Below are 27,292 nucleotides of genomic sequence, written 5' to 3'. Positions count from 1 at the left end.
ATATAAATATAAATATAAATATAAATATAAATATAAATATAAATATAAATAATATAATATTATAATTATAATAAAATAAATAAATAAAATAAATAAATGTAAATAATGTATAAATTATTTTTATTATGAATTATTTACTTTATTATATCTGTACTTTTAGTTGTGCCAGGCATTCAAACGGATCAATAAACCATGACCGCATGTCATTGTCAGGAAGTGCATGAAGTGGCAAATATAAAAACAACACAGGAGCCAGAATAATCAGAACTAGTTTATGATTTCAAAGTGCTGAACAGAAAATCCAGTGAACCAAAGAGAAAGAAAAAAAAATCGAACAGGAAACTCAAAACCAAAGAGGGACATTAAAAAAAAAAAAAAAACAGCAACTTTTTCTCTCTCTTTTTTTTTTTCTTTTGCGTCTTTTTGAAAACAATGCACAAGTCGTACCACAATATTTGAAAAAAGCTAAAAACACTTCAAAATATTAGTTTTTGTATATTTATATATTTATATATCTATAGAATTTGCTTTTTTTCCTTCTTTTTCTTTAGTTTTTTTTTTTTTTTTAAATATCACTGCTGCCGTGAGTGGGTGAGGGCTTTTTTTTTTTTTCTTTCTTTCAGGGAGCGGAGGGGTGGGGGGGGTGGTTGAGACAAATGAGGCAAGCTGCTTCTCCACAGCTTTAAAACACACCATGCAGAAGATGCTGGCTTCTCCAAGCTTCTCATACACACACACACACACACAGGCAAAAAAAAAAACAGCATCAAACACGGTCCCGCTCACACTCACGTCGCCACAAATAGAAAAAAAAAACTGCGGAATGTTTGGCCCGTGGGTCTACCTTATCGAGCACCCTGCTCTCCGGGTGTGTGTCGGTGCTTGTCGCCCTTTGCAGGGTGTAAGTGCGTCATAAAAATAAAAAAAAACAGCAAAAAAAAACACAAAAACAAGCCATTCAAGTCTGAGTGAACAGTCATCAATCGTTAGTGCACGTTTCTCCTCTCCAGCCGTCTTTCTTCTGAGCCGGACTGACAATATGGGACACGTCTTCAAATAATTTAGAGTTTGAAATGAAGCCATTCCGTATGCTTCCTCCAACGGGACGAGAAAAAGCGGTCCGAAATTGCACTTGGAATCAAACAATGCGCTTCCTGTGTTATTGAACATGTGGACGCTCACATGTGTGCAATGCATGATGTTCTCAGAACTGGCCCCCCCCCTTAACCAGACGGCAAAATGTCCTTCCGTCTTCCAAATCAAAAGTGGCAAAGCATTTTTCGTGTCTTTTTTAGGTGCTTGTCCTGTTGGCATCACATAGCAAAGTGAGTTTTTTTTTTTTGTTGTTGGGGGAGGGGGGGGTTCTTTCAATTTTCCTCTCCATCCTTCAACCATCAGTAAGGCAGAGTGTCCAGGAACCTGTCAATCAAAGGCGGAGGTGGCACCAGGTCCTCCAGCTTCAGGTAGAAGATCCGCTGAAGGCCCTGAGTCCTCTGGGAGCGCAGCTCTGCCCTTAAGCCCAGAATACGACTCAGGGCGGGCGTGGCCTTGGACGAGGATGACGACGACGACGAGGAGGAGGGGCCGCAGCCCAGGTGGTCTCTGAGACAACAAATCACTTTATTCTGGAGCTCCTCCACCCGCTTGGAATCCTTCAGGCCAGGGACTTGCTCTGTGGAGAAGGAGGACGGATACTTCAATGTTTGCGTAACTTGGATGACTCTTCCTTTATTTATAAGACACTCATGTGAGTGACAGGAAGAAAAGCTCAGACTCACTTGGAGGGAAATCGTTACTATTTTACCCGAATATAAATAGACTTTTCAGTCTGTTTTCTATAGGGAAACATTCCATGTGTATTACAGTCTATCAATAGGGTTTACATGACAACAAATTAGCATTCATAATTATTTTTTTCTTGAAAACAACTTTTTTTTTTAAATCTTGAAAAATTGTCATTTTTTTTAGTTGAAAATTTAAGATTTTTTTGGTTGAAAACCAAAAAAAGAATTCTTGGAAAATTCCAGATTGTTTTTTCTTAAAATAGAATATTTTTTTAATAATTAAACAAATTTTACAATTTATTTAATCAATTTTATTTATGATTGTTTTTCCGCAAAATAAATTTTTTTATGCAAAGTAAAAATTTCCAAGTAATTTTTTTTCTTGAAAAAGTATTTTTTAAAAATTGAACTATAAAATAAAATACATATGTTTTTTTAATAATCTTTAAAAAAAATATCTTTTTCTCGACAACCACAAATTCCTAGTTAAGTGTCCAATTTAATATTTCTTGACTAAAAAAACCCATGAAAAAATTCTTAAAATAGAATAAATTTTACAATTTATTTACTTTATTTAATCAATTTTATTTACGATTATTTTTTCAGAAATTGCCACTTATTTGCCTATTTTTTTCCGTATAATCCCAAAACGGAATCTATATGAATAGAAGTGTACCAAAAAATGGTCATTTGCCATTAAAACTACCAATATATTACATTTTTCAGCTAAACTTTCAATGATAAAAAAACTAAAAAAATATATATATTCTTTAGTGATAGCATTCGGACAAATGATCCCAAATGTACATTGAAAAGTAAATTTCTTTATTAGTAATTTTTTTTTTTTTGAAAACAACTTTTTTGAAAAAGGAAGATGTTTTTGGTTGAAAACATACAATTTTTTCTTGAAAATTCCAGATAGTTTTTTTCTTAAAATAGAATATTTTTTGAATAATGCAAATTTTACAATTTATTTACTTTATTTAATCAATTTTATTTACGATAATTTTTTCAGAAATTGCCACTTATTTGCCTATTTTTTCCGTATCATGCCAAAACAGAATATTCGTATTAAAGACCAAAAAAATGGTCATTTGCCATTAAAACTACCAATATATTACATTTTTCAGCTAAACTTTCAATGATAAAAAAACTAAAAAAATATATATATTCTTTAGTGATAGCATTCGGACAAATGATCCCAAATGTACATTGAAAAGTAAATTTCTTTATTAGTAATTTTTTTTTTTTTGAAAAAGGAAGATGTTTTTGGTTGAAAACATACAATTTTTTCTTGAAAATTCCAGATAGTTTTTTTCTTAAAATAGAATATTTTTTGAATAATGCAAATTTTACAATTTATTTACTTTATTTAATCAATTTTATTTACGATAATTTTTTCAGAAATTGCCACTTATTTGCCTATTTTTTCCGTATCATGCCAAAACAGAATATTCGTATTAAAGACCAAAAAAATGGTCATTTGCCATTAAAACTACCAATATATTACATTTTTCAGCAAAACCTTCAAGGGTAAAAAAAACTAACAAATATTCTTTAGTGATAGCATTCGGACAAATGATCCCAAATGTCCAGTTCTGTAAATTTAGCCCACATTCTCCGCCCCTTTTGCGGTCGTCATGAAGGAAAGCGGTTAGCGACGTCGTCTTCTATTGAATTGCACCTCATTAGCCCGTATGGCTTAAGTTCTTAACGGGCTTTAACCTGTCTCAGTCACCGCTGATCAATACGCAGCCTAACCTAATAAGCCCTCAGCACACAATGGATACGCAGAAAAACGTTGGCGTGCACACACACACAAATTGCGTAGCGCAATTGAAGACACGGACAAAGACAAAAGTGCTCAACAATTAGCTGATTATTCGGCGCTGTGAGCCGCCAAATGAGATTAGAAGCACACGCCGCATACACACAAAACACAAAACACAAACACGCTGCTGCCCGTAGCAACTCCAGCGGCACTCCAACGGGGCTTAATGTGACACTAAGTCATTCTGCAGAGCACGGGGTGTACACCCACAGCACACACACCCACACCACACACACACACACACACACACCCTGCAGGGAGGCCGTGGCCGGGACCACTTTGAGATCTCCATTATGTGAAGCGTATTTATTGTTTGTTTATGCGGCGCTTTTGTTTGTGCGCTCAACTCCAGCCCTCCTTTCAGCGTGCCTTTCAGACCTCTTACTTACAAACTCACCCCCGGTAGCGGGGGGGGGAATCGATGGCCGCCTTTCTACGCGGGCCCACTCTGAAGCGGTCGATGGCCCCGGTCGCTCCGGCGGCGCGCTTGTGTGCGCGAGCGAGGTGGCGCTGAGACACCGGCGCAGCGCCGTGGTGGGCTGGTCGATGAGGCGCAGAGTTAAGTGCTCCCCCAGAGAGAGAGGGGGGCTTGTGTTGGGGGGCTTTAGAGAGAGGAAGCCAAGGTGGTGAGGGCCGTAAAGAAATTCAGCAACGGCGACGGGGGAAGGCTTTTACGTGTTGCACGTTTATGTGCAGACTTTGGGATGATATTTCCGTACGTTCATCATATGATTATATTGTGCATAATCCATCAACTACTTCATTACTGATTGGCTGAGAAAAGTACTGCAATATAGTGCTTTTTTTTTTACTTCAACAAGTGTGGTCCTTAGCCCATTAAAGGCTAAGGCTAAGGACACAAGGTCAAGTTTCAGGGGGTGCAAAAACATGGCCTTATTCTCTTTAAAAAAAAAAAAAATCTAAAAACAAATACCAGTATCCACTTAAAAAATGTGATTAAAAAAACATGTAATGAAAAAAAAAGAAAATTAAAATATTATGTTTTTTTAATCATTTAAAAAAACATTTTTTGTGTGAAAAAGTAATATTTATTTACCTGGTTTTCCTCAACAAGTACATTGAAAATTTAATTTCTTTTTAGTATTTTTTTTTGTGGAAAACAAGTTTTAAAAAAAAAATCTTGAAAAAGTGTAATTTTTTTAGTTGAAAAACTAACAATGTTTTTGGTTGAAAACATAATTTTTTTCCTAGAAAATTCCTGATTTTTTTTTCTTAAAATACAGTGGTTTTTTTTTATAAAGCAAATTTTATGATTTATTTACTTTATTTAATCGATTTTATTTATGATTTACATTTTGTTTGTTTGTTTTTTTTTCTTGAAAAAGTAATTTTAAAAATTGAAATATAAAATAAAATACATTGTTTTTTTGAATAATCTTTAAAAAATAATATTTTTCTTGACAACCTAAAAAAAAATTTTGGTAAAAAAGTAAGATTTATTTACATGAAAACATACACATTTTTCCCTCAACATAATTTTTTTTCATGCAAAGTAAAATATTTGTAATTAAGGAGGATTTTTTGTTGTTGAAAACATAATTTTTTATAGTGATTTTTAAATAAAATATTAAAATTTACTTTGAAAAAGACTTTTAAAAAATATAATAATTTATTTGTTTAAATTGACAACTTTATTAACTGGGTATATACATTTTTTCCAGCATGTCTTTAGTCTTTATAATTCCCTTTGCCGTTTTAGGGCACTTTCCACTACACTTTTGGATAGATGGGTTTTATTTGTGATTTCTTATGATGATCTTTTCAATAACATTCTATTCATAATAAGAAAAGTAAAGAATCTTAGCCAGTTTGAAGCAACTATAGCAAAGGCCCACAGCACAGCACAGACCTTCCCCGATTAAAAACAAAACAGGTACTTCCTGGTTGAAAGATGTCGGATGTTGCTATTGTGAGTCATTTTGCTTGATTGACACAGCAGATTGAACACCACGCCGTGTGAAATCTTCCACTTGTCCTTCCGTCGAACCTATTTCATTATCTATTGATTTTTTGCACGTGACAAAATATTTAAGCCCTTTGACCGCTAACTTCCTGTTTCCTCAGGGTCCACTCTGGCCGTGGATTGACTACCGCGTGTTCCGCACATCCACGGCGATTAAAGCGGCAGGTGTGAAGCAGGTGCAGCAGGTGCCGGTGGGTATCGGGTTCTTGGGAGCGCTAGCAGAAATGCGCTAGAAGCCGCGTGCGTACGTACGTATGCATGTCTTGCACCTGATCGCTGTCACGTTCAATCCCCCCCGCGCGCACTTGAGTGGCAAACACACGTTAAATCCACCACAAGTCCAATTTGTCTTATTTACCTGTGAGCAGGACGAGCGCGGCCAAGCAGGCGAAGGCGGACGCGTCCAGGTTTAGGCTCTGGAGATGGTTGGAAAAGTCTCGAATGGAGTCCAGCCACTCTCCGAAACCACGAAGGCACTGGAACCTGTGCAGCACCAAACCGTTACAGAACACCAGTTTATCCTCCGACAGCATCGACCTGGAAACAAAAAGAAAAATGCTGAGTTCAGGGCCCTTTTTTTTTTAATAAACACTCACACACCATTTGGACACACATCAAACATTCATTCATTCATTCATTCATTCATTCATTTTCTACCGCTTTTCCTCACGAGGGTCGCGGGGGTGCTGGAGCCTATCCCAGCTGTCTTCGGACGTAAGGCGGGGTACACCCTGGACTGGTCGCCAGCCAATCACAGGGCACATATAGACAAACAACCATTCACACTCACATTCATACCTATGGACAATTTGGAGTCGCTAATTAACCTAGCATGTTTTTGGAATGTGGGAGGAAACCGGAGTACCCGGAGAAAACCCACGCATGCACGGGGAGAACATGCAAACTCCACACAGAGATGCCCGAGGGTGGAATTGAACCCTGGTCTCCTAGCTGTGAGGTCTGTGCGCTAACCCCTAGACCACCGTGCCGCCCCACATCAAACATTCATTCATTCATTTTCTACCGCTTTTTCCTCATGAGGGTCGCGGGGGGTGCTGGAGCCTATCCCAGCTGTCTTTGGGCGAGAGGTGGGGTACACCCTGGACTGGTGGCCAGCCAATCACAGGGCACATATAGACAAACAACCATTCACACTCACATTCATACCTATGGACAATTTGGAGTCGCTAATTAACCTAGCATGTTTTTTTTTTGGAATGTGGGAGGAAACCGGAGTACCCGGAGAAAACCCACGCATGCACATACTATAAGCCGTGAACGACCGGGACGGAGAGATAAATAATCTAAACGAGTTGGGTTCGAACGGCTGCGTGCCAGGGAAATATGTCTTAATGAGAAAATGAAAAGGCTTCCATGGGTTCCTCACGACACACAACCAAGCAGCAGAGAGGAAGAGAGCGAGGTCTATAAAGTGTTCTTTATGAGTGCCTGGCTAAACAGCATGCCTCCTTCTTATTAGGAGCCTGGAATAAAGGGAAGACAGATGGAGGATGGAAGTTACTGGAGATCAGAGACCAACATCATACGTCTCGTGTCTTCCTGCTATAGCGCACGCACGCATCTAAATAGCAACGTAATCACCACTTTATGTTTTGATTCCACTTATGGATGTGATACCCAGGGGGCTGCATGGTGGACGAGTGGTTAGCACGCAGGCCTCACAGCTAGGAGACCAGGGTTCAATTCCACCCTCGGCCATCTCTGTGTGGAGTTTGCATGTTCCTCCCACATAACAAAAACATGCTAGGTTAATTAGCGACAAATTCATAGTACATAGGTATGAATGTGAGTGTGAATGGTTGTTTGTCTATATGTGCCCTGTGATTGGCTGGCCACCAGTCCAGGGTGGACCCCGCCTCTGGCCCCCAAAGTGAGCTGGGATTGGCTCCAGCACCCCCACGCAACCCTCGTGAGGATAAGCGGTAGAAAATTAATGAATGAGTTTTCCTCCTATGTTGTGTGGAAGTGGTAACTTTTTGGCTTCTTATTTTGTCTTTCCCCACCCTCGGCCATCTCTTTGTAGAGTTTGCATGTTCTCCCCGTGCGGGTACTCTGGTTTCCTCCCACATTCCAAAAACATGCTAGGTTAATTAGCCACTCCAAATTGTCCATAGGTATGAATGTGAGTGTGAATGGTTGTTTGTCTATATGTGCCCTGTGATTGGCTGCATGGCCACCAGTCCAGGGTGTACCCCGCCTCTCGCCCGAAGACAGCTGGGATAGGCTCCAGCACCCCCCGCAACCCTCGTGAGGATAAGCGGTAGAAAATTAATGAATGAGTTTTCCTCCTATGTTGTGTGGAAGTGGTAACTTTTTGGCTTCTTATTTTGTCTTTCCCCAACCTCGGCCATCTCTTTGTGGAGTTTGCATGTTCTCCCCGTGCGGGTACTCCGGTTTCCTCCTACATTCCAAAAACATGCTAGGTTAATTAGCGACTCCAAATTGTCCATAGGTATGAATGAGAGTGTGAATGGTTGTTTGTCTATATGTGCCCTGTGATTGGCTGGCCACCAGTCCAGGGTGTACCCCGCCTCTGGGATAGGCTCCAGCATCACCCTCATGAGGATAAGCGGTAGAAAATGAATGAATGAATGAGTTTTCCTCCTATTTTGTGTGGAAGTGGTAACTTTTTGGCTTCTTATTTTGTCTTCCCCCACCCTCGGCCATCTCTGTGTGGAGTTTGCATGTTCTCCCCGTGCATGCGTGGGTTTTCTCCGGGTACTCCGGTTTCCTCCCACATTCCAAAAACATGCTAGCTTAATTAGCGACTCCAAATTGTCCATAGGTATGAATGTGAGTGTGAATGGTTGTTTGTCTATATGTGCCCTGTGATTGGCTGCATGGCCACCAGTACGGGGTGTACCCCGCCTCTCGCCCCAAGACGGCTGGGATAGGCTCCAACACCCCCCACGACCCTCGTGAGGAAAAGCGGTAGAAAATGAATGAATGAATGAAGGTCAAATTCAACCATGAAACAATGATGGCTTATTAATTACTATGCATCCATCCATTTTCTAGGGGTCGCGGGGGTGCTGGAGCCTATCCCAGCTGTCTTCGGGCCAGCCAATCACAGGGCACATATAGACAAACAACCATTCACACTCACATTCAGTCGCCAATGACGTGAGTCGCTACAGACAGGCGTGGCCAAACACAGCCATGTAATGGTAAGGTAATGTAATGGTAAGGTAATGTAATGGTAAGGTAATGTAATGGTAAGGTAATGTAATGGTAAGGTAATGTAATGGTAAGGTAATGTAATGGTAAGGTAATGTAATGGTAAGGTAATGTAATGGTAAGGTAATGTAATGGTAAGGTAATGTAATGGTAAGGTAATGTAACGCTAAGGTAATGTAACGCTAAGGTAATGTAATGGTAATGTAATGGTAAGGTAATGTAATGGTAAGGTAATGTAATGGTAAGGTAAGGTAATGGTAAGGTAATGTAATGGTAAGGTAATGTAATAGTAAGGTAATGTAACGCTAAGGTAATGTAACGCTAAGGTAATGTAACGGTAAGGTAATGTAATGTAAGCTACAAGGTGGAATGCTGCGTATTAAAGCACAAACCAATTGCAAACAATGCGCAGATGTGACGCACGGGCACCCAAGCCGCCGTCCACAATCACATTATATATACAGCTGGATTTCTGCCACGCATTCCGCTCCCCCCTGACGACGGCGTCGCCACGGTAACCCACCCATAACCACTGAAAGTGTTTGGTGAAGGGGGTGCTTACAGCAGGAGAGCGGAGTAAATTTACTCTTACAAACATTGAGTGTGCACACACACACACACACTCTGACGAATATACAAGCATAAGCTCGCATAAGAGGGGGACGGGGGCACGGGGGGGGTCAACATGGGGGCCGGTCATCAAAGATGATATAGGTCTGCGTGTGGCGTGTGAGTCCGGTTTGGGTTGTGAGTCAGTGCTATTCCTGCTGGAGCTGTGATGCCACCACCCGTAGTCCTACCCACCCTGCACCTGGACCCATTAGCCGGGGCGGACGAGAACAAAGTTGTACATCATCCGCGTGTTTGGGTGAGTAAGTGTGTGTGACTGTGTTAGTTTTTTTTTGGCCCTAGACGACAGCCCGGGGACAAAAGGATGAGCTTGTAGGCCGAGCCCCGCTCCTCTCCATAAATTTAAGCTGCCGCATGCCTTGCTTGGAGGTGCACGGTAACCCGGGGCAATGCGGGAGGGGGGGGGGGCGGGGTACCACAGGACACACACACTGTACTGGACACATGCGCTACGTGATGATTTCATCTCGGATTGAGTATGAATTTCCTGCCATGACGTCTCAGCTGACTTGTTTATTATTTTTTTTCCATAATATTTTGACTTTATTTCCATAATATTATAATTTTTTCCGCTTCCTAATGTTCAAATTTTTTTATTTACATGTATATTATTTTTTTTATATTATATTTATTTTTATATTTATATTTTTTTCTCTCAACTTTATGGAAGTAAATTTTTTCTCATAATTTTACATTATTCTCATAAAATTAGGACTTTTTCTTGTTAGATTACAACATTTTTCTCTGAATATTTTGACTTTATTCTTGTAAAATGACGACTGATTTTTCCATTTAAGCAAAGTTTAAAAAAATATATATATTTTAAATATTATAAGTTTCTTTAATATTTCAAATTGGTGTCGGGGCGTAAAAACATAATAATATGCTGAGGGCCAACATACATAAAAGAAGCTGCAAGCTTCTTTTATTTGAATTTGAATTTCCTGTCATGACGTCTCAGCTGACTTGTTTATTATTATTTTATTTTTTTTTTAATTTATAGAGGGAATTGAACTTGTCGATTCACACGCTCACACAAATTGAGCCCTCTTGTGCGTCACACATCAGACAAGCGGAACTCCGTGGGTGTCGCTGCTGTCATAACCACCGACTCCATTCATAATTCTCTTCATATGGCCAATTACTCAGCTCCGCTCCTCCTCCTGAGGAGATGCACCAACATGGCAGCACACTTCCTAAGTGACTTCTAATGCTCACCGATGCCTTGCTGCCTAAACGGGCTGCCATAGTCTATACGGTAAACGGTGTTAATCTGTTGAATTGATACATTTTCTTCAATTATTCATTAGCGTGAATTCATATTCATTACTCCGTGGCAACAACCTACCGAATATGCAATGCTGCCTTAACGGGCATCGTAATCAGAAGTTGATACAGTATGTGTGTCAGTGGTTTACCATAATATTTTGATTTTTTTTCCATAATATTTTGACTTTATTTCCATAATATTTTGACTTTTTTCCATAATATTTTGACTTTATTTCCATAATATTTTGACTTTATTTCCATAATATTTTGACATTTTTTCCACAATATTTTGACTTTATTTCCATAATATTTTGACTTTATTTTCACAATATTTTGGCTTTATTTCCATAATATTTTGACTTTATTTCCACAACATTTTGACTTTAGTTCCATAATATTTTGACATTATTTCCAAAGTATTTTGACTTTTTTCCATAATATTTTGACTTTATTTCCATAATATTTTGACTTTGGTTCCATAATATTTTGACTTTATTTCCACAATATTTTGACTTTATTTCTACAATATTTTGACTTTATTTCTACAATATTTTGACTTTTTTCCATAATATTTTGACTTTATTTCCATAATATTTTGACTTTAGTTCCATAATATTTTGACATTATTTCCATAATATTTTGACTTTATTTCCATAATATTTTGACTTATTTCCATTATATTATAATTATTTCCGCTTCCTAATGTTCAAAATTTTTTATTTACATGTATATTATTTTTTTACATTATATTTATTTTTATATTTATATATTTATTTCTCTCAACTTTATGGAAGTAAATTTTTTCTCATAATTTTACATTATTCTCATAAAATTAGGACTTTTTCTTGTTAGATTACAACATTTTTCTCTGAATATTTTGACTTTATTCTTGTAAAATGACGACTGATTTTTCCATTTAAACAAAGTTTTTTTTTTAAAATATATATTTTAAATATTATAAGTTTCTTTAGTATTTCAAATTGGGGTCAGGGTGTGAAAACATAATAATATGCTGAGGGCCAATATACATAAAAGAAGCTGCGAGCCCCCGGGGTCATACGTGTCCTGTGTATGATTATGTATACTACCTATACATAAAAGTACATAAAAGTACATAAAAGTACTGGTCTCATGGCCACATCAGCCTTTGAAGCGTTAAAGGCGTAGAAGAGTGACGCAAGAGATGCGGTCCAGGCGCCGTTTGCGATGATCAACTTATGAACCATTTTATGACATCCCATGACGCTTGCACTACCACATCATTGAGTAGCGCTATTGTTAGCGTGCCGCTTGCTACAGCTAGCATGGGATCCATTCCCGCTCACGGGTGGATTTTCCACCAAATAAATCAGCATCTATCTCACCTGTGAGCCAATCGCAAGACAAACAGCTCCAAGAAGGCGGAGTCTATGAGCAGGTTCTGATCATCCCTCAGGAGCTCGGAAAACCCTGGAAGCCGGTCGGCCCAGCACCGCGTGGTCTCCATCGAAATAGTCAGGAGCCGGTAGAAAAGGTGGATGTGCTCGGCATCCGAAGACGAGGAGGGGGGGTCAGCAGCACTGAACTGTGGGACAAAGAGAGAAAGATGAGAATTTGCACTCGAGCTTCTGATTGGAGACCATACTTGGAACCCTCGGAGAACTACCTGGCTGTAGTCAAGGTCGTGGGGCGTGCAGTGGGAATAAGCCCGGAGCAGTGCGGAGATCAGGCTGAGGGGCGGAGAGGGAGGGGCCGCCTCTGTCTGCAGGGGGCTCTTTGGTTTGGAGGGCAAACGGCCACGACGCCCTTTCAAGCTATCGGTGCGCACCACTGTGGAGACATGACGTGGGCGTGAATGATCATCAATTAGTTAGCGGGTTTTTTCCAGTGCTGCAAAATGAGACGCGATGATGTGGTGACCAGCCAGCAGGTGGCACTGGAGTTGTGACTTGTTGATGGGAAAGACAGGTGTGTGTGTGTGTGTGTGTGTGTGTGTGTGTGTGTGTGTGTGTGAGTATTTGCACTGTGGCCTAGCGGGAATTATGTGTGCTATCAAAGCAGCAAGGACCATATGTCTAAATTCCATCTTGCTTTCTTCTTGTTAAAATTCCTTGTGGGGTTCCACACGGTATTCCGAACTAACTATTTATTCATCAGGGAGGTCGGCCTTGTCTCAAAACAACATGGCCGTATTCTTAAACATGAACTATTATATATATATATACATATATATAAACTTGAATACTATGGAAAAACAACTAGCAACTAGAATAACGTTGGAAATTTACAAAGGAAAAAGGCATATATTTGCAAGAATAAAGTTGGAAATTTATGAGAAAAAAAAATAATATTATGGTAATAAAGTCTAAATATTACGTTTCGTGACTTTATTACGTACTACGTAATATTAAGATCGTAATATCAAAATAATAAAGCCGTACAGAGAAAAAAGTCACAATGTTACGTCTTACATAATATTACGTATATTTACATTTTTTTTACTAGCAAATTTACAACTTTATTCTCAATTTTACGGAAATAAAGTCATAAATTTACTAGAAAAAAGTTGTAAATTTACCAGAAAAAAAATTCTAAATTAATTTTTTTTAAGTGTAAATTTACAACTTTATTCCCGTAAATTTCCACTTTTATTCTTGAAATATCAGATTTCACGAAGAAAGAAAAAAAGATCGTAATATCAAAATAATAAAGTCGTACAGAGAAAAAAGGCACAATGTTACGTTTTACATAATATTACGTATATTTACATTTTTTTTCTAGCAAATTTACAACTTTATTCTCAATTTTACGGGAATGAAGTCATAAATTTACCAGAAAAAAGTTGTTAATTTAATTTTTTTTGTGTGTAAATTTACAACTTTATTCCCGTAAATTTCCACTTTTATTCTTGAAATCTCAGATTTCACGAACAAAGAAAAAAAGATCGTAATATCAAAATAATATCGTACAGGGAATAAAGTCATAAATTTACCAGAAAAAAAGTCGTAAATGTTACACATTTTTGTGTGTGTGTAAATTTGTGACTTTATTTTCATAAATGTATGACTTTTTTTCCTGGTCCATTTATGACTTTATTCACGTAAATTTCCACCTTTGTTCTTGAAATTTCAGATTGCACGAACAAAGAAAAAAAGATCGTAATATCAAAATAATATCGTACAGAGAAAAAAGTCACAATGTTATGTCTACGTTTTATGTCATATTACATATATTGACTATTTTTTGTAGCAAATTTACAACTTTATTCTCAATTTTACGGGTATAAAGTCACAAATTTACCAGATTAAAAGTCGTAAATTAATTTTTTTTGTGTGTATGTAAATTTACGATTTTTTTTTCATAAATTTATGACTTTTTTCTGGTCCATTTACGACTTCATTCACGTAAATTGATATTCCCATATTTAAAATAATAAAGTCATACAGAGTCAAAAGTCGCAATGTTACGTCTTTATTACGTTTTACGTAATATTATGTATGTTAAGAATTTTTTCGTGTAAATTTACGACTTTTTCTCTGAAATTTACGACTTTATTCTTGCACATTTATGCCTTTATTCTTGAAATCTCCGATTATTCTTTTTTCTCAACGTGGCCCTAACACTCCGTGGTAGCACACGTCTTGGGAAAGACGCATCGGAGTTGAGTAACGAGTACGGAATACCGACCTTCCTTGACCATGCCCACGCTGAGACACTTCTGGAAGCGGCAGTACTGGCATCGGTTGCGTCTCCTCTTGTCCACGGGACAGTTCTTACTGGCCAGGCACACATACTTGGCGTTCTTCTGCACGGTGCGCTGGAGAGGAATAAAAACAGGAGCAAAGAGACGTTCCAATAATCAGCCGCCCAAAAACACAATCAAGCGTTTATTTCATTCCAATTCAGTTTTCCCTGGCAAAGAATGAAAGCAGAAGCTCGCAGGTCACTTTTTAATTACGCGCTGAAAGGCGGCGCTGACATCAGTATAATTAGATAAAATTAATTTCCCCAACAAGCGTCGCCTGCAGGGGGGGGAGGGGGGGGCGTTTTATTAGCGCACGGGCTCCACAATGGCCGCCGTGCACGTGGCGTGCCGAGGAGGCTCCCGCGAGACAGGCGCAAAAGGGAAGGAAGGAGCCGACTGATCAGATTGTTTGTGAAGCTCGCGGGTCAGCTCGTGGCACCTCGGGGGGGGGGCTCGCGGGGTCGCGCCGCTCTCGACGGGGCCCCCGCGGGAGCTGTTTTCTCCTCGGCTGGCTCGCCCGATTATTACTGACCTTATTAAAATGAAATCAGAAACGGGCTGCGTGGGGAACGCCGCCGATGGAGATCACAACAACAACAAAAATTTGAATTGTTGTCTTTTCATGGCCATTTTAACTTGCGTTTTACTTTTACGAATAAAAAGCTTTTTATAAAGGGAGGGGGTCAGAGGTCGCTCCCCGATGACAAAGACATCCTCCCTCCCTTTTAAAAAGCACGAAATAATAATAAATTGGACATTTTGAAAAAAAAAGTCCAATAAAAAGTAGATCCACATTTTGGGAGTGAAAAACTTTTTTTTTTCAAATTTTTTTTCAATTTTTTTTCAAGATTTCAAATTTCAAAAGTTGATGAAAGCCTTTTAAGAAGGCGAAATTTGCTTATAGGCGCTTTTCGTTGGTTCCGCCAAAGTGTTGTTTTGTTTGCTTTTTCGCTAAATTTGGAGATACGTGTTTTAAAAAAAAGAAAAAAATAGCAGGTTTTTTTATCGGGTAAAAAAATAAGAAATGCTCACGAAATTTGGAGATACGCGCTTTTTGTTGGTTCGTTGGTCCCTCCAAAGTGTTGTTTTGTTTACTTTTTCGCTAAATTTGGAGATACTTGTTTTACATATAAACAACAAAAAAAAGTTTTTTTTTTAAATCAAATTTTATTAAATTTTATTAAATTTGGACACTGCACTGAGAAATTATTTTATGGCTAAAATTTTGTGCGTGTGTGTGGGGGGGGCTTTGGCTTTAACCTGTGCATCAGCACGGCCCAGCATTTGTAATAACATCTCTATGATTACTCCCACGGCTACTACTACTACTACTACTACTACTACTATTAATAATAATAATAGAAGCGCTTAGCGCCCCACCCAAATGGCCGCACCCCCTGGGGTGTAGCGTAGCGTAGCATAGCAATTATTCCATATGCTGCGGCACAAGTGGTGAATTGACACGACGACACCAGATGAGGCGTTTACATGTCGTTAGGGTCGGTTTCGAAGTTAGTTGCGCTGTTTGTTTGAACGACGACCCGTCTGTTCTGGCAGGCCACTTATTGAACACCCGCAATTAATTCCCACTGAAAACATCTTTTTTTTTTTTTTAAATGACACTAATGAACTCACAACAATTTAACATGCTAATACTTGTGGCATAATTGAATATAATCAGGAAATAGTGTTTTTTTTAGGATAATAAAAGCATTATGATAATAATGATAATGTGGTGTGCCTGATGGTACGCTAACAACGTTTTAGCCCATGATTTGATTCCTGGAAGTGAAATGATGTGCGTGCTAAATGATGTTTCCAACAAGTGGACGTGCACAAACATTATCTTGTGGCCAAGGAAGCAGGAGAAGAGGAAACAAGGAGAGAGAGAGAGAGAGCCTGCGGCCCGACCGGCGACCAGACTATGCTTCCATTAATTACCACATGAAAACTAATTGTTTACCTCATTGAAAAGAAGGATAATTCATTCCTACCAACCAGAGGCATTTTACAATTGCTGGGGAAATACAAATAGAAATAATAGAAATGTATTTGCACGGTGGACGAGTGGTTAGCGTGCAGACCTCACAGCTAGGAGACCAGGGTTCAATTCCACCCTCGGCTGTCTCTGTGTGGAGTTTGCATGTCCCCCCCTGTGCATGCGTGGGTTTTCTCCGGGTACTCCGGTTTCCTCCCACATTCCAAAAACATGCTAGGTTAATTAGCCACTCCAAATTGTCCATAGGTATGAATGTGAGTGTGAATGGTTGTTTGTCTATATGTGCCCTGTGATTGGCTGGCCACCAGTCCAGGGTGTAGAAGACAGCTGGGATAGGCTCCAGCACCCCCGCGACCCTTGTGAGGAAAAGCGGTAGAAAATGAATGAATGAATGAGTTCTCCTCCTATTTTGTGTGGAAGTGGTAACTTTTTGGCTTCTTATTTTGTCTTTCCCCACCCTCGGCCATCTCTGTGTGGAGTTTGCATGTTCTCCCCGTGCATGCGTGGGTTTTCTCCGGGTACTCCGGTTTCCTCCCACATTCCAAAAACATGCTAGGTTAATTAGCGACTCCAAATTGTCCATAGGTATGAATGTGAGTGTGAATGGTTGTTTGTCTATATGTGCCCTGTGATTGGCTGCATGGCCACCAGTCCAGGGTGTACCCCAGCCTCTCACCCCAAGACAGCTGGGATAGGCTCCAGCACCCCCCGTGACCCTTGTAAGGATAAGTGGTAGAAAATGAATGAATGAATGAGTTCTCCTCCTATGTTGTGTGGAAGTGGTAACTTTTTGGCTTCTTATTTTGTCTTTTCCCCACCCTCGGCCATCTCTGTGTGGAGTTTGCATGTTCTCCAGCACCCCCCAAGCGACCCTTGTGAGGATAAGCGGTAGAAAATGAATGAATGAAATAATAATTGACAGTAGTGATATGATATTGTTGTGGATGATAGTTTCATATTTGGTGCTTCCTGCAGTTAAAGAGTAAAAGTAAGTCTGACTAAAAGCTGTCTTCCGGTGAGAGGAACCATGTGTGTGTGTGTGTGTGTGTGTGTGTGTGTGTGGTCACATGGTACGTGGGATATGTGTTATAAGAATCTATAAAATGACTCATATCGCGTAAAAAGTGTAACTTTTGCTGATACATTTTCTGAAACGTCGGTTTGTGTATTTTTTTTTGTATTTGAGACTGAAAGTGAAAGTTTGATTTGGGATTTTTGTCTCGGTTGTCTTAGAGAGCGAGTGTGTGTGTTCTCACATAATTCACACACACACACACACACACACACACACACACACACACACACACACACACACACACACACACCATGCACGCACTTTCTGGCCATTCGGTTGCCGGGGGCGACGACCTCTGTGGGTGTTCTGTGCGTTCATAATGACTCCTCGGATAATTTAGAGAGACGGGGGCAAGGTTTCGTGGGGGTGCCTGCCGTCTAAGTAGCTTAAATGCTAATACAGGTTACCGCTTGTGTTGATATTTTTACCTTGAAGAAGCCTTTGCAGCCTTCGCATGTGCGAACGCCGTAGTGCTGGCAGGCGGCGTTGTCCCCGCACACCGCGCAGGTCCCTTCCCCCTGCGGCCCGCGGGGCGGCGGCGAGGGCAGGCTGTCCCCGAGCAAGGGCCCGCAGGGGCCGAGCGCCAGGGAGCGGAATGCCAGGCTGGTGCCCCCGGCCCCGCGGTGCAGCTGATACATGGGCTGCTGGTCCAGGGGCGATGCGTGAGCATGGGAGACTGACGATGACGAGGAGGAAGAGGAGGAGGAAGTGCGTACCAGGCCCCCCGAGAGACCCTCGTAGCCTCCTGCGCTGCCCCCGCTGTGGGGCGGCGAGTGTTGGTAGAAGTGTGGAAAGCGGGGGGACTTGAGGGAGCTCGTGTCCAGGTTGGAGCCCATGGAGTGGGGATGCGATGGAAGGGCGAGGGGGTGCTCCTCCCACAGGAAGGAGGTGCCGGGCTGCGGGGGCAAGGAGGGGGTGGTCGGAGTCGAAGGTGGGGACTGTTTAAAGTACATGGCGGAGGAGGATAGCGCCTCCAGCTGGGGGGCGGACGGGTAGCTGTCCTCCTCCTTCTTGATGGCGGGCCTGTGCGGGGGCATCTGGTAGAGGCAGGACGACTTGGGCTCGTAGCCCCCCTCCACGAAGACGTTGAAGCTGGGGAGGGAGGTGGTGGCGGCGGCGGCGGAGATCTCGCCGCCGCCCAGGTCCAGCTTGGTGTAGTCGGAGGTCATGAGGTCAGAGCCGTAGCTGTCCCCTTGGTAACCGAAAGACTGGCCGGAGTAGGTGGAGCCTGGGGGGGCGGGCCCGTACTGAGCCTGCACGCAGGGCATGTCTGGCGAGGAAGCAGAGCACACGTGGACGGTTAGAACCAAACGGTTGATGGGCGCGTGCAACGTTAGTACGGCAACGCTCGTTAGTGGCGAAGGAGGAGGGTGGACGACGCGCTAGTTCATCGCTAATCGACGCGGCGCCGCGACGTGACGGATGCGCATGCACGCCTACTCTCATGAGGATGCGTTCACACTTGCGCTTCGGTACTCCGAAAATTCTTCATGTTGGTATTTTTGTCACTGGGACCAAAGGTCAAAGGTCAAAAACCAATATGATTTGTGTTTTGTATCGTTCCGTCGCGGTGCTGAGTCGCTTTTCTATCGAATGTGACTGCTAAATAACCCGCCATGGGGCCCATGAAGAAGTCCCACATCAATACCCCATAATTAACTCAAATTAATCACCACTTTGCCTTGTTTTCTGCATGTAAGACTACAATTATTCTCCATAAAATGAAGAATACAGAAAAAATTTCCCACATTTGGGCTTTTTGTTAAACTTTTTTGGTGCTAATTAACACCAAAAATGAAGGTACTACTGTACAATAATGGCTCCAAACTAAAATTACCTGGGGGCCACAATATATATATATATTAAAAGCAGAAAAAAAATACAAATATAATAAAAAATATTAATAAATATTAATTATATTAAATATTAATAAATATATATAATATAATAGTCTTCAATGCTTCTGCTATACCCTCCACTTTTTCAGTGCTTTCAGCTCTGATAAAACTCTGATAAAATTATTATAAATTATGATAAATAATTTTTTATTTATTATTAAATTATTAAATAAACGTTTAATGTTAATTTTTATTTTTCGGCACAAAATAAGATGGAAAAATAAATAAACAAATAAAAAAAACAAATGAAACAAATTAACAAATTAATTTTTATTTATTATTATATTATTAAATAAACGTTTAATGTTAATTTTTATTTTTCGACACAAAATAAGATGGAAAAATAAATAAACAAATCAAAAAACACAAATGAAACAAAGTAACAAATTAAACTTTCATATCAAGGCGGGGGCCTCAAACTAGCGTCCCACGGGCCAAATGCGGCCCCCGGGCCATCAGTTTGAGACCCCTGCTCTAGATGAAGAGAAAAGAATAGGAAATGTGTAACAATGAATGTCCAGCTTATGTGAAAGGCGTGAATCCATGCAAAGTCAATGAGAAAAAAATAAAGGAGTATTAATAGTGGAATCAATTAATTGTATTAATCCATAATTAATCACTTAACTGTATTTTGTCATTTCGGCACTACTTTGGGTCTACTTTGGGTCTACTTGCAGGGGTGAACGCACCGTAAGAATGCACAACTCAGTTGGAACAGACATTTTTCTTTGCATTCTGGGAGGGGGGGTTGGGTGGGGTTGGGTGGTGGGGGGGGGCAGGAGGCGGGGTTTGATTCTGCTGATTCCTCACCTAAAGTTAGTCAAGTTAAAGAAGCCCTGCAACTTTGTGTCCTCTGTGTGCGTGGGTTAGTCAGATGGCCAAGCAGATGACATGAAATAATAATGGAACCCCACGGTGCTGCTGGATGTGCACACACACACACACACACATGCACACGCACACACACACACACACGCAATAAGGCCCCCGTTCTGCAGCAGACACCCGCCTTTGTTTTTTGATTTAATCCGGACATAGTCATTCTTTTAACAAACTTCTTCTACGTCATACACTTGTATGTGTGTGTATGTGTGTGTGTGTTTATGTGTGTGTGTGTATGAGCGTCAACACAACACACAACCGCAGACGCCTGCATGCACGCACCTAATGGCCCCCACGCCCCCCCCCCCCCCCCCCCCCGCATGTTTGGCCAGTCAAATAGGGGACGTATCAGCCGTGCCGTGGAGTACCTCCATCCACTCACACAAGCTAAGCCCAGCTTTTAAAGGTCATTTAAAGGTCGTTTATTCAAAGACACAAAAGAGTCCCCATCCAAAACGGAAGAAGTGTGCGGAGTGGCACGGTCACTCGCGTCGTCATAAGATATTATTCCCGGAAGGCGGGGGGTGCTGTTATTTATTTATTTTGGAAAACACAACGAGTGGACAAGTGGTTAGCACGCAGGCCTCGCAGCTAGGAGACCTGAGTTCGATTCCACCTTCGTTTGCATGTTCTCCCCGTGGGTTTTCTCTGGTTTCCTCCCACATTCCAAAAACATGCTAGGTTAATTAGCGACTCCAAATTGTCCATAGGTATGAATGTGAGTGTGAATGGTTGTTTGTCTATATGTGCCCTGTGATTGGCTGGCCACCAGTCCAGGGTGTACCCCGCCTCTCGCCCAAAGACAGCTGGGATAGGCTCCAGCACCCCCCGCGACCCTCGTGAGGATAAGCGGTAGAAAATGAATGAATGAATGAGTTCTCCTCCTATTTTGTGTGGAAGTGGTAACTTTTTGGCTTCTTATTTTGTCTTTCCCCACCCTCAGTGATCTCTGTGTGGAGTTTGCATGTTCTCCCCGTGCATGCGTGGGTTTTCTCCGGGTACTCCGGTTTCCTCCCACATTCCAAAAACATGCTAGGTTAATTAGCGACTCCAAATTTTCTACCAAGCGGTAGAAAATGAATGAATGAATGTCCCCCATCATAAACGGTCCCAATGGTCCTGGTAATGGTTTGGGTAAGTGAGGATAAGCGGCATAGAAAATGGATGGATGTTTACCAATACGTAACTCAGTATGTCCGAAAAGGAGTAGGAAGAAGCAGAGCTCATTTAACCCGACCACGTCTCCGCTGATCATTTATTCACTTCCTGTGTGGAGGAAAGCAGCCTTTTGCCCTCTTTTATCTCCCAAAAAGTATCCGCCGTCGAATAAGTATTTTTTTTTAAGCTCAAGAAAAAGACGAGTTGACGTAATTAACAACTCCGAGGTGTTAATTGGAAGCAGGCGTCAACGGGAATTAATAATAACAATGATTTGTAGTGCATGAGAAAGTGCCAAACAGTAGCTCTCTTTGACCACATGGTCTTTTTGGAACACGTTTATCCCGACAAATGGAACACATGCAGCATTTTAAAGCACACGCAGTGGTAAATAAAGCTGATACTTAATTTCAGGAAGTTGCCTACAGCCGCAGTTTAAGGTTTTATTGTGTCTTCTTACAGGTCAGCCTTTTCTTGACCTTTGTCCTCAGGTGGTTACACTCAATGTAAAGCAGCACCTTGGTCATGTGATCACAGATGAATGTCATGTTCTAAATAAATATAAAATAATAAATATAAATAAAAAATAAGTAGGGAATTTAATTCATTCATTTTCTACCGCTTATCCTCACAAGGGTCGTGGGTGGTGCTGGAGCCTATCCCAGCTGTCTTGGGGCGAGAGGCGGGGTACACCCTGGACTGGTGGCCAGTCAATCACAGGGAACATATAGACAAACAACCATTCACACTCACATTCATACCTATGGACAATTTGGAGTCGCTAATTAACCTAGCATGTTTTTTTTGGAATGTGGGAGGAAACCGGAGTACCCGGAGAAAACCCACGCATGCACGGGGAGAACATGCAAACTCCACACAGAGATCACCGAGGGTGGGGAAAGACAAAATAAGAAGCTAAAAAGTTACCACTTCCACACAAAATAGGAGGAGAACTCATTCATTCATTTTCTACCGCTTATCCTCGCGAGGGTCGTGGGTGGTGCTGGAGCCTATCCCAGCTGTCTTGGGGCGAGAGGCGCGGGGTACACCCTGGACTGGTGGCCAGCCAATCACAGGGCACATATAGACAAACAACCATTCACACTCACATTCATACCTATGGACAATTTGGAGTCGCTAATTAACCTAGCATGTTTTTTTTTGGAATGTGGGAGGAAACCGGAGTACCCGGAGAAAAATGGCATGCACGGGGTGGAATTGAACCCTGGTTTCCTAGCTGTGAGGCCTGCGCGCTAACCACTCGACCACCGTGCAGCCTAAACAAGGGGCCATTTTCTCCTTAATTGGAGCTGTTTAAAGAAATTCCCGTATACGAGAGATCCGAATGCAACGCAGGGTGTTGGTTTATGTGGGAAAACGCAAAGTATGAGGAAACAGGGGTGGCCGCAGTGGCGAAGGACGGTGCCAGCAGATAGAGCCTCAGGTGGATTGTGCGTACAAGTGTTTGCACCTGTCACATCGCTTCATGATCTTGTGGTTAAAGGGGTGTGTGTGTGTGGGGGGGGGGGGGGGGGGGGGGTAAAAAAAAAACACTACAGCTTACTTTTAACTGATTGGGATGCTAGACTGCCAGTCGGGTACTTAGTAAGTCTGTGTGTGTTTTTACCGCTAGTCTGAGTGGTGGTGGTGTTAAGGATGTAAACATGAACCCGCATGTGCTCAATCGGGCAAAAACATACACCAGCGTCTCGGGGAAGAACCTGTAAATCCACTTCAATCTGGTTCGGGCTTCAGTTTTTGGCTTTACACCCATAGGCACACAAAAACACCGCTGCAAAGCAAAAACGTGAAGAAAAAAAAATCCTGATTTTTTGGCCTTGTTTTGGACTCCCATGTGTTTGTGTGTGTGTGTGTGTGTGTTTGTTTGTGTGTGTGTGTTTATGTGCAAGCAAGAGGACAGACAACCCAAGCGGACACACAAAGTTGCGTAGCGGCGGTGATAGCGAGAGCGAGGTGAAGGGAGAGACAGTCTCTAACCTCGAGGTGTGCATTTCAACTGGACAAACTGCAGCTGTTCCAATAACTGAGTGCGCTTGTTCATTGTCACAATGCCATAGATCTAACAAATAAATAAAAACATGGAGGTTGCATACATCAATACAACACAATTCAACACCAGATTTGTTTTTTTTTGGTAAAGGGTAGGGAGGGTTGCATTTAAAAAAAAAATTATTTTATTTTTTTTTTTGCATTGAATTGAGAGATTTAATAAAATAAAAAAAAGAAAACACACACATGCAAAGCAAAACATTTGACATGATAAATAATAAAACATGCATAATGTGTGCGTGGAAGTCAAATATATGTGCCTCCACTTGCCGCAGTTATGCAACAATAGTGAAGAAATACAGACATGTGTGTGTGTGGGGTGTGTGGGGGGGGGGGGTGTGGAGGGGGGGTGGTGGGGTATTAATGAAAAAGTTAAGCTACCTGGTGTGAGAGCTTCGCGCTGAATGGTGCTGGGTGTCCGGGCTTCAGAGGTGGCGTGGCTCCTGCCGGGACGGGGCTCCTGAAGCGGGCAGGGCTCGGCGGAGGAAGGGTCCAATCGCCGGGATTCGGGGCTCGGCGCGGGGCACTTTTCCGAACCTGTGTCTGGATGAGATTATATTATTATTATTATTATTATTATTAAACATGCGTAAGTTCACTTTGCGCGTCATTTTTAAACTGCACACACTCAAAGAAACATAAAAACTCATATTTAACACCAAAAAAATCATATAATAATCATGTTTGAGCCCAGTAAAATTATATTAAATCCAATATCTGCAATATTTAATACAAACCCAGAGGAGTGAGCACTTTTATAAAGGTAGCAGATCTTTCCAAAGCCACCGTGGTCTTCTTCTTCTGTTGTGACTTCATCCAGACTGACAGCTTACAGTTGTTGTTTTTTTTTTTTTTTTTTTTAGGAGGGAGGAGAGAGTCTTTCATGCAATTCCCGTATGCGCATATGCATGCATGCATGGAACTCCCGTAACTCGGTGCGCCTCCAGCTTGCCTCTCGCTATACAGCCGGACGCGGGATTGAACAGCGGGTTTGAAGGTTTTATAGCGCCCCCTTTCTGTCACACGTACCACATTTGGACGCCTTTTTGTCTAATATTCTTGCCTGAGAAGATTTTGCACCACTTTTAATGGCTTTTCTTTAACTATTAACACCACAGTGCACAATTTCAGCCCAATTCCTTGCCTGATTATAACATTCAAAGTTGCAATGTTGACATCTTTATCAACATTTTGTTGTTTTTAGAGTGTTTAAAAGACAATAAAATAAAGAAAAGTGACTAATATCAATGTTATATCGCACTTCACTCACTGTCATATATCAAATATTAGGAGTTTTGGTTTAATTTGCAGGAAAAAAAAGCCTACCTGAAAGCGACGTAACTTCAAAATAAAACTTTATTTAATCACACAAATGCACTTTAGTCATGACATTTTCAAACAGGCGAGTAGACTCCTCCTGTTGGGGGTACCGGTAACCAGGAGAGCGGCAAAGAAAGTGGAAAACACGCACCCGGGAGCAACCGGTAAAGCCCTCCCTATCCCTCCCCTTCCCATATGCAGCACCGATAAATCCGAGGAGCAAGTGAAGCAGACACATTTAAAAGGTGGATAAAAGTGTCGTAAAAACACCCCGCAGGTGTACTTCACTGTCACAGAAAGTAGTTTCTACAATTAAAAACAACACTCGTCAGTGAAAAGAACCCGAGTAATGTACCGTAGGTGTATTTTAACGCGATACTTAAGATAAATATACAACATATACACCGAAGTATAAACGCGGTAGATCATTTCCATGACAACCACAATGCAAGGTTATATTGAGGCGAGCTTTCAGGGAGGGGGGAAATGAGCTCATGGATGAGAAGTTGAGTGTTTAAAAGTGCGCAAGGCATCATTCATTGATAAGTGACTTACTGCTTTGCTGTGGCGGTTCCGTCTTTACTTGCGATGATGACAAGCCCGCATCTAGTATCCTTTTCCCATCCGCAATAATCACCAAGAAATGTCGAGGTAATAATAATAATAATAATAATTAAAAAAACAGTACTCTAAAAGCGAGGCAAAAAAAAAATTCCTTTCTAGTTGTTTCTTGTAAAAATAAAAAATAAAAAGTCAAGTGGTTTAAAAATGAAAAACAAGCACCCGAGTGGTAACATGAGAGTCGGAGTGCCGTCCTCTGTGAAGCCGATCGCGCCACTTTGCAAAGTGTGCACTTTGTTTATGCGCGCCGTCTGAAGGGAGAAAGTGAAATAGTGCATTTATGTGGGCTCAGCCTCCACTAGAGCGCCTGGTATGCGCTACGTCAATGTGACGCCATGGGATAGGTGACGTCACCAAGTAAAACCCTCTCTCTCTCGCTCTCTCTCTCGGTCTCGCGCGCGCTCACTCACTCACTCACTCACACACACACAGGAGCACAGCGAGAGAGAGAGAGAGGGAGCCGAGCTGGTTGGTTTGATGTGTGCGGTTAAAGGGGGGGAACACTTTGCTTTAGCGATAAGGGGGATCCAATAGGCGGTAGGGCTTGTTTGTAACTTCCTGTATTTGAATGAATCCACTAAAAACTTGAAAAAAAACATATTTAAAACGTTAGGTCATAGAAAATTCCCATTTTCAAATCAGAGTCAAAACTGTAGTATATAGAATGTAAGTCCTATTCTAACAAAAACGGACTTTAACCGTATCAAAATTTCCCATACGAAATCATGTAAATCCAATTAAACTGTTCCAGAATGCCAAAACTGTTAATACAATACGTATTTTTGATAGTTTTAAACGCAGAAAACAAGTCAAGTCTTCAGCAAAAGTAAAAATAACCTTAAATGGTGATGCCTTACATTCGGAATTTATATTTATTTTGAATTGTTGAATCACTGCCTGATGACGTCATAGACAGGCGACGTAACGTTTAGCTGGGCTAAAAAGGCTAGCTAGCAAGGATAAATCGATGTAAAAGTTTTAGTGACCCATTTTATTCGCATTTCAATGAAACAAATTACTTGGCTGCTTATAAAACACGTCCGCCATCAAACAAAACGCCATTGTCCATAAGCTATTTCAACATTTGTCTTTAAAACATTGATGTGATCTGTATTACATGTCTTGCTAGCATGTCTTTCCAAAGCATTTTCGAACACAACCCACAGGGGGCGCCACAAATGTCAGCTTGTTTCTGTTGTGAATTGGCACAAAATAAATAACAATGGCGTCAAATACAATTGGCTTGGAGGTCAGCGCACAAGTTTTCAGTTGCATTTCGGTCTAGACTGTGGTTTGACCATTCCGAAACTTTCATTTTCTCCCAGTCATCAGACCGGCTTGCGAGTTTAATTCCAAATTTGGGAGCGACTGACAAGAGCTCAAAAACCACAAGAGCACTCTTGTCATACAAAGGATCTTTTTTTTTTTTTTTTTTACTTCATAACTGCAGAATGCTGCTGACACATAGAGGATCTTTGACGAGTGCTCCTGTTACATAGAGGATCTATGCCAAGTGTTTTTTAAAGATGTTGTGTAAACCTCATTCCCCAGAGCCTTAAGAGCTGCACTGGGTGGCGGGGCTCTATGGTTGGAGGACCACTTTTACAATAGCATGGAAGCTACCAAAACCACATTTTAAGGAGCTGCTGCCATCATGATCGATATTTTATTCATCTCCAAGAGAAATTAATTGAAGTTTCTTGCTTATGCTGAGTGAGAAAGCTTGTTAATTTGGTATGCAGTTGGTTCACTTAAACTTCTACTGTATTAATTCCTGACTTTATTCATGATGGCATCAAAAATGTGAAGTATTGGCAGAACTTTGCACTGATGACGTCTTTAAAGAACA

The 27,292-nt window shown here is 41.1% G+C and overlaps 1 protein-coding gene across 5 annotated transcripts; it reads right to left on the bottom strand.

The window, feature by feature from the left end:
* Window positions 1–167: 167 nt before the first annotated feature.
* nr4a3 (nuclear receptor subfamily 4, group A, member 3) lies at window positions 168–25,701 on the bottom strand. 5 transcript variants are annotated; one of them, XM_058084472.1, is made up of 9 exons: window positions 25,378–25,701; window positions 23,884–24,045; window positions 23,431–23,512; window positions 17,923–18,764; window positions 14,363–14,492; window positions 12,342–12,505; window positions 12,061–12,260; window positions 5,958–6,136; window positions 168–1,672 (listed from the first exon to the last, which is right to left on the bottom strand). In XM_058084472.1, the coding sequence occupies exons 3-9, from the start codon at window positions 23,492–23,494 to the stop codon at window positions 1,395–1,397; spliced, it is 1,857 nt and encodes a 618-aa protein (XP_057940455.1). In that variant the 5' UTR covers window positions 23,495–23,512; window positions 23,884–24,045; window positions 25,378–25,701; the 3' UTR covers window positions 168–1,394. The 5 variants fall into 5 exon arrangements, with proteins under 5 accessions (XP_057940455.1, XP_057940454.1, XP_057940456.1 ...); XM_058084471.1 differs by lacking the exon at window positions 25,378–25,701 and adding an exon at window positions 24,256–24,322; XM_058084473.1 differs by lacking the exon at window positions 23,431–23,512 and having other exon boundaries at window positions 169–1,672.
* Between the last annotated feature and the right edge of the window lie 1,591 nt (window positions 25,702–27,292).

The sequence above is a fragment of the Doryrhamphus excisus genome, chromosome 10 (assembly GCF_030265055.1).
Source record: "Doryrhamphus excisus isolate RoL2022-K1 chromosome 10, RoL_Dexc_1.0, whole genome shotgun sequence".
Lineage (NCBI taxonomy): Eukaryota > Metazoa > Chordata > Actinopteri > Syngnathiformes > Syngnathidae > Doryrhamphus > Doryrhamphus excisus.
Note: the sequence above shows the minus strand (reverse complement) of the source record. Positions and strands in the feature narration are given on the sequence as shown.

Coding starts and splice junctions, on each gene's coding strand:
- nr4a3 (XM_058084471.1), bottom strand. CDS start 24,318: ATGAAGTCACAACAGAAGAAGAAGACCACGGTGGCTTTGGAAAGATCT. Junction 18,765..23,430: donor GTTGAAATGCACACCTCGAG/GTTAGAGACTGT, acceptor CTTCCTCGCCAG/ACATGCCCTGCGTGCAGGCT. Junction 14,493..17,922: donor GCTGCAAAGGCTTCTTCAAG/GTAAAAATATCA, acceptor ATTCCTCTCCAG/CGCACCGTGCAGAAGAACGC.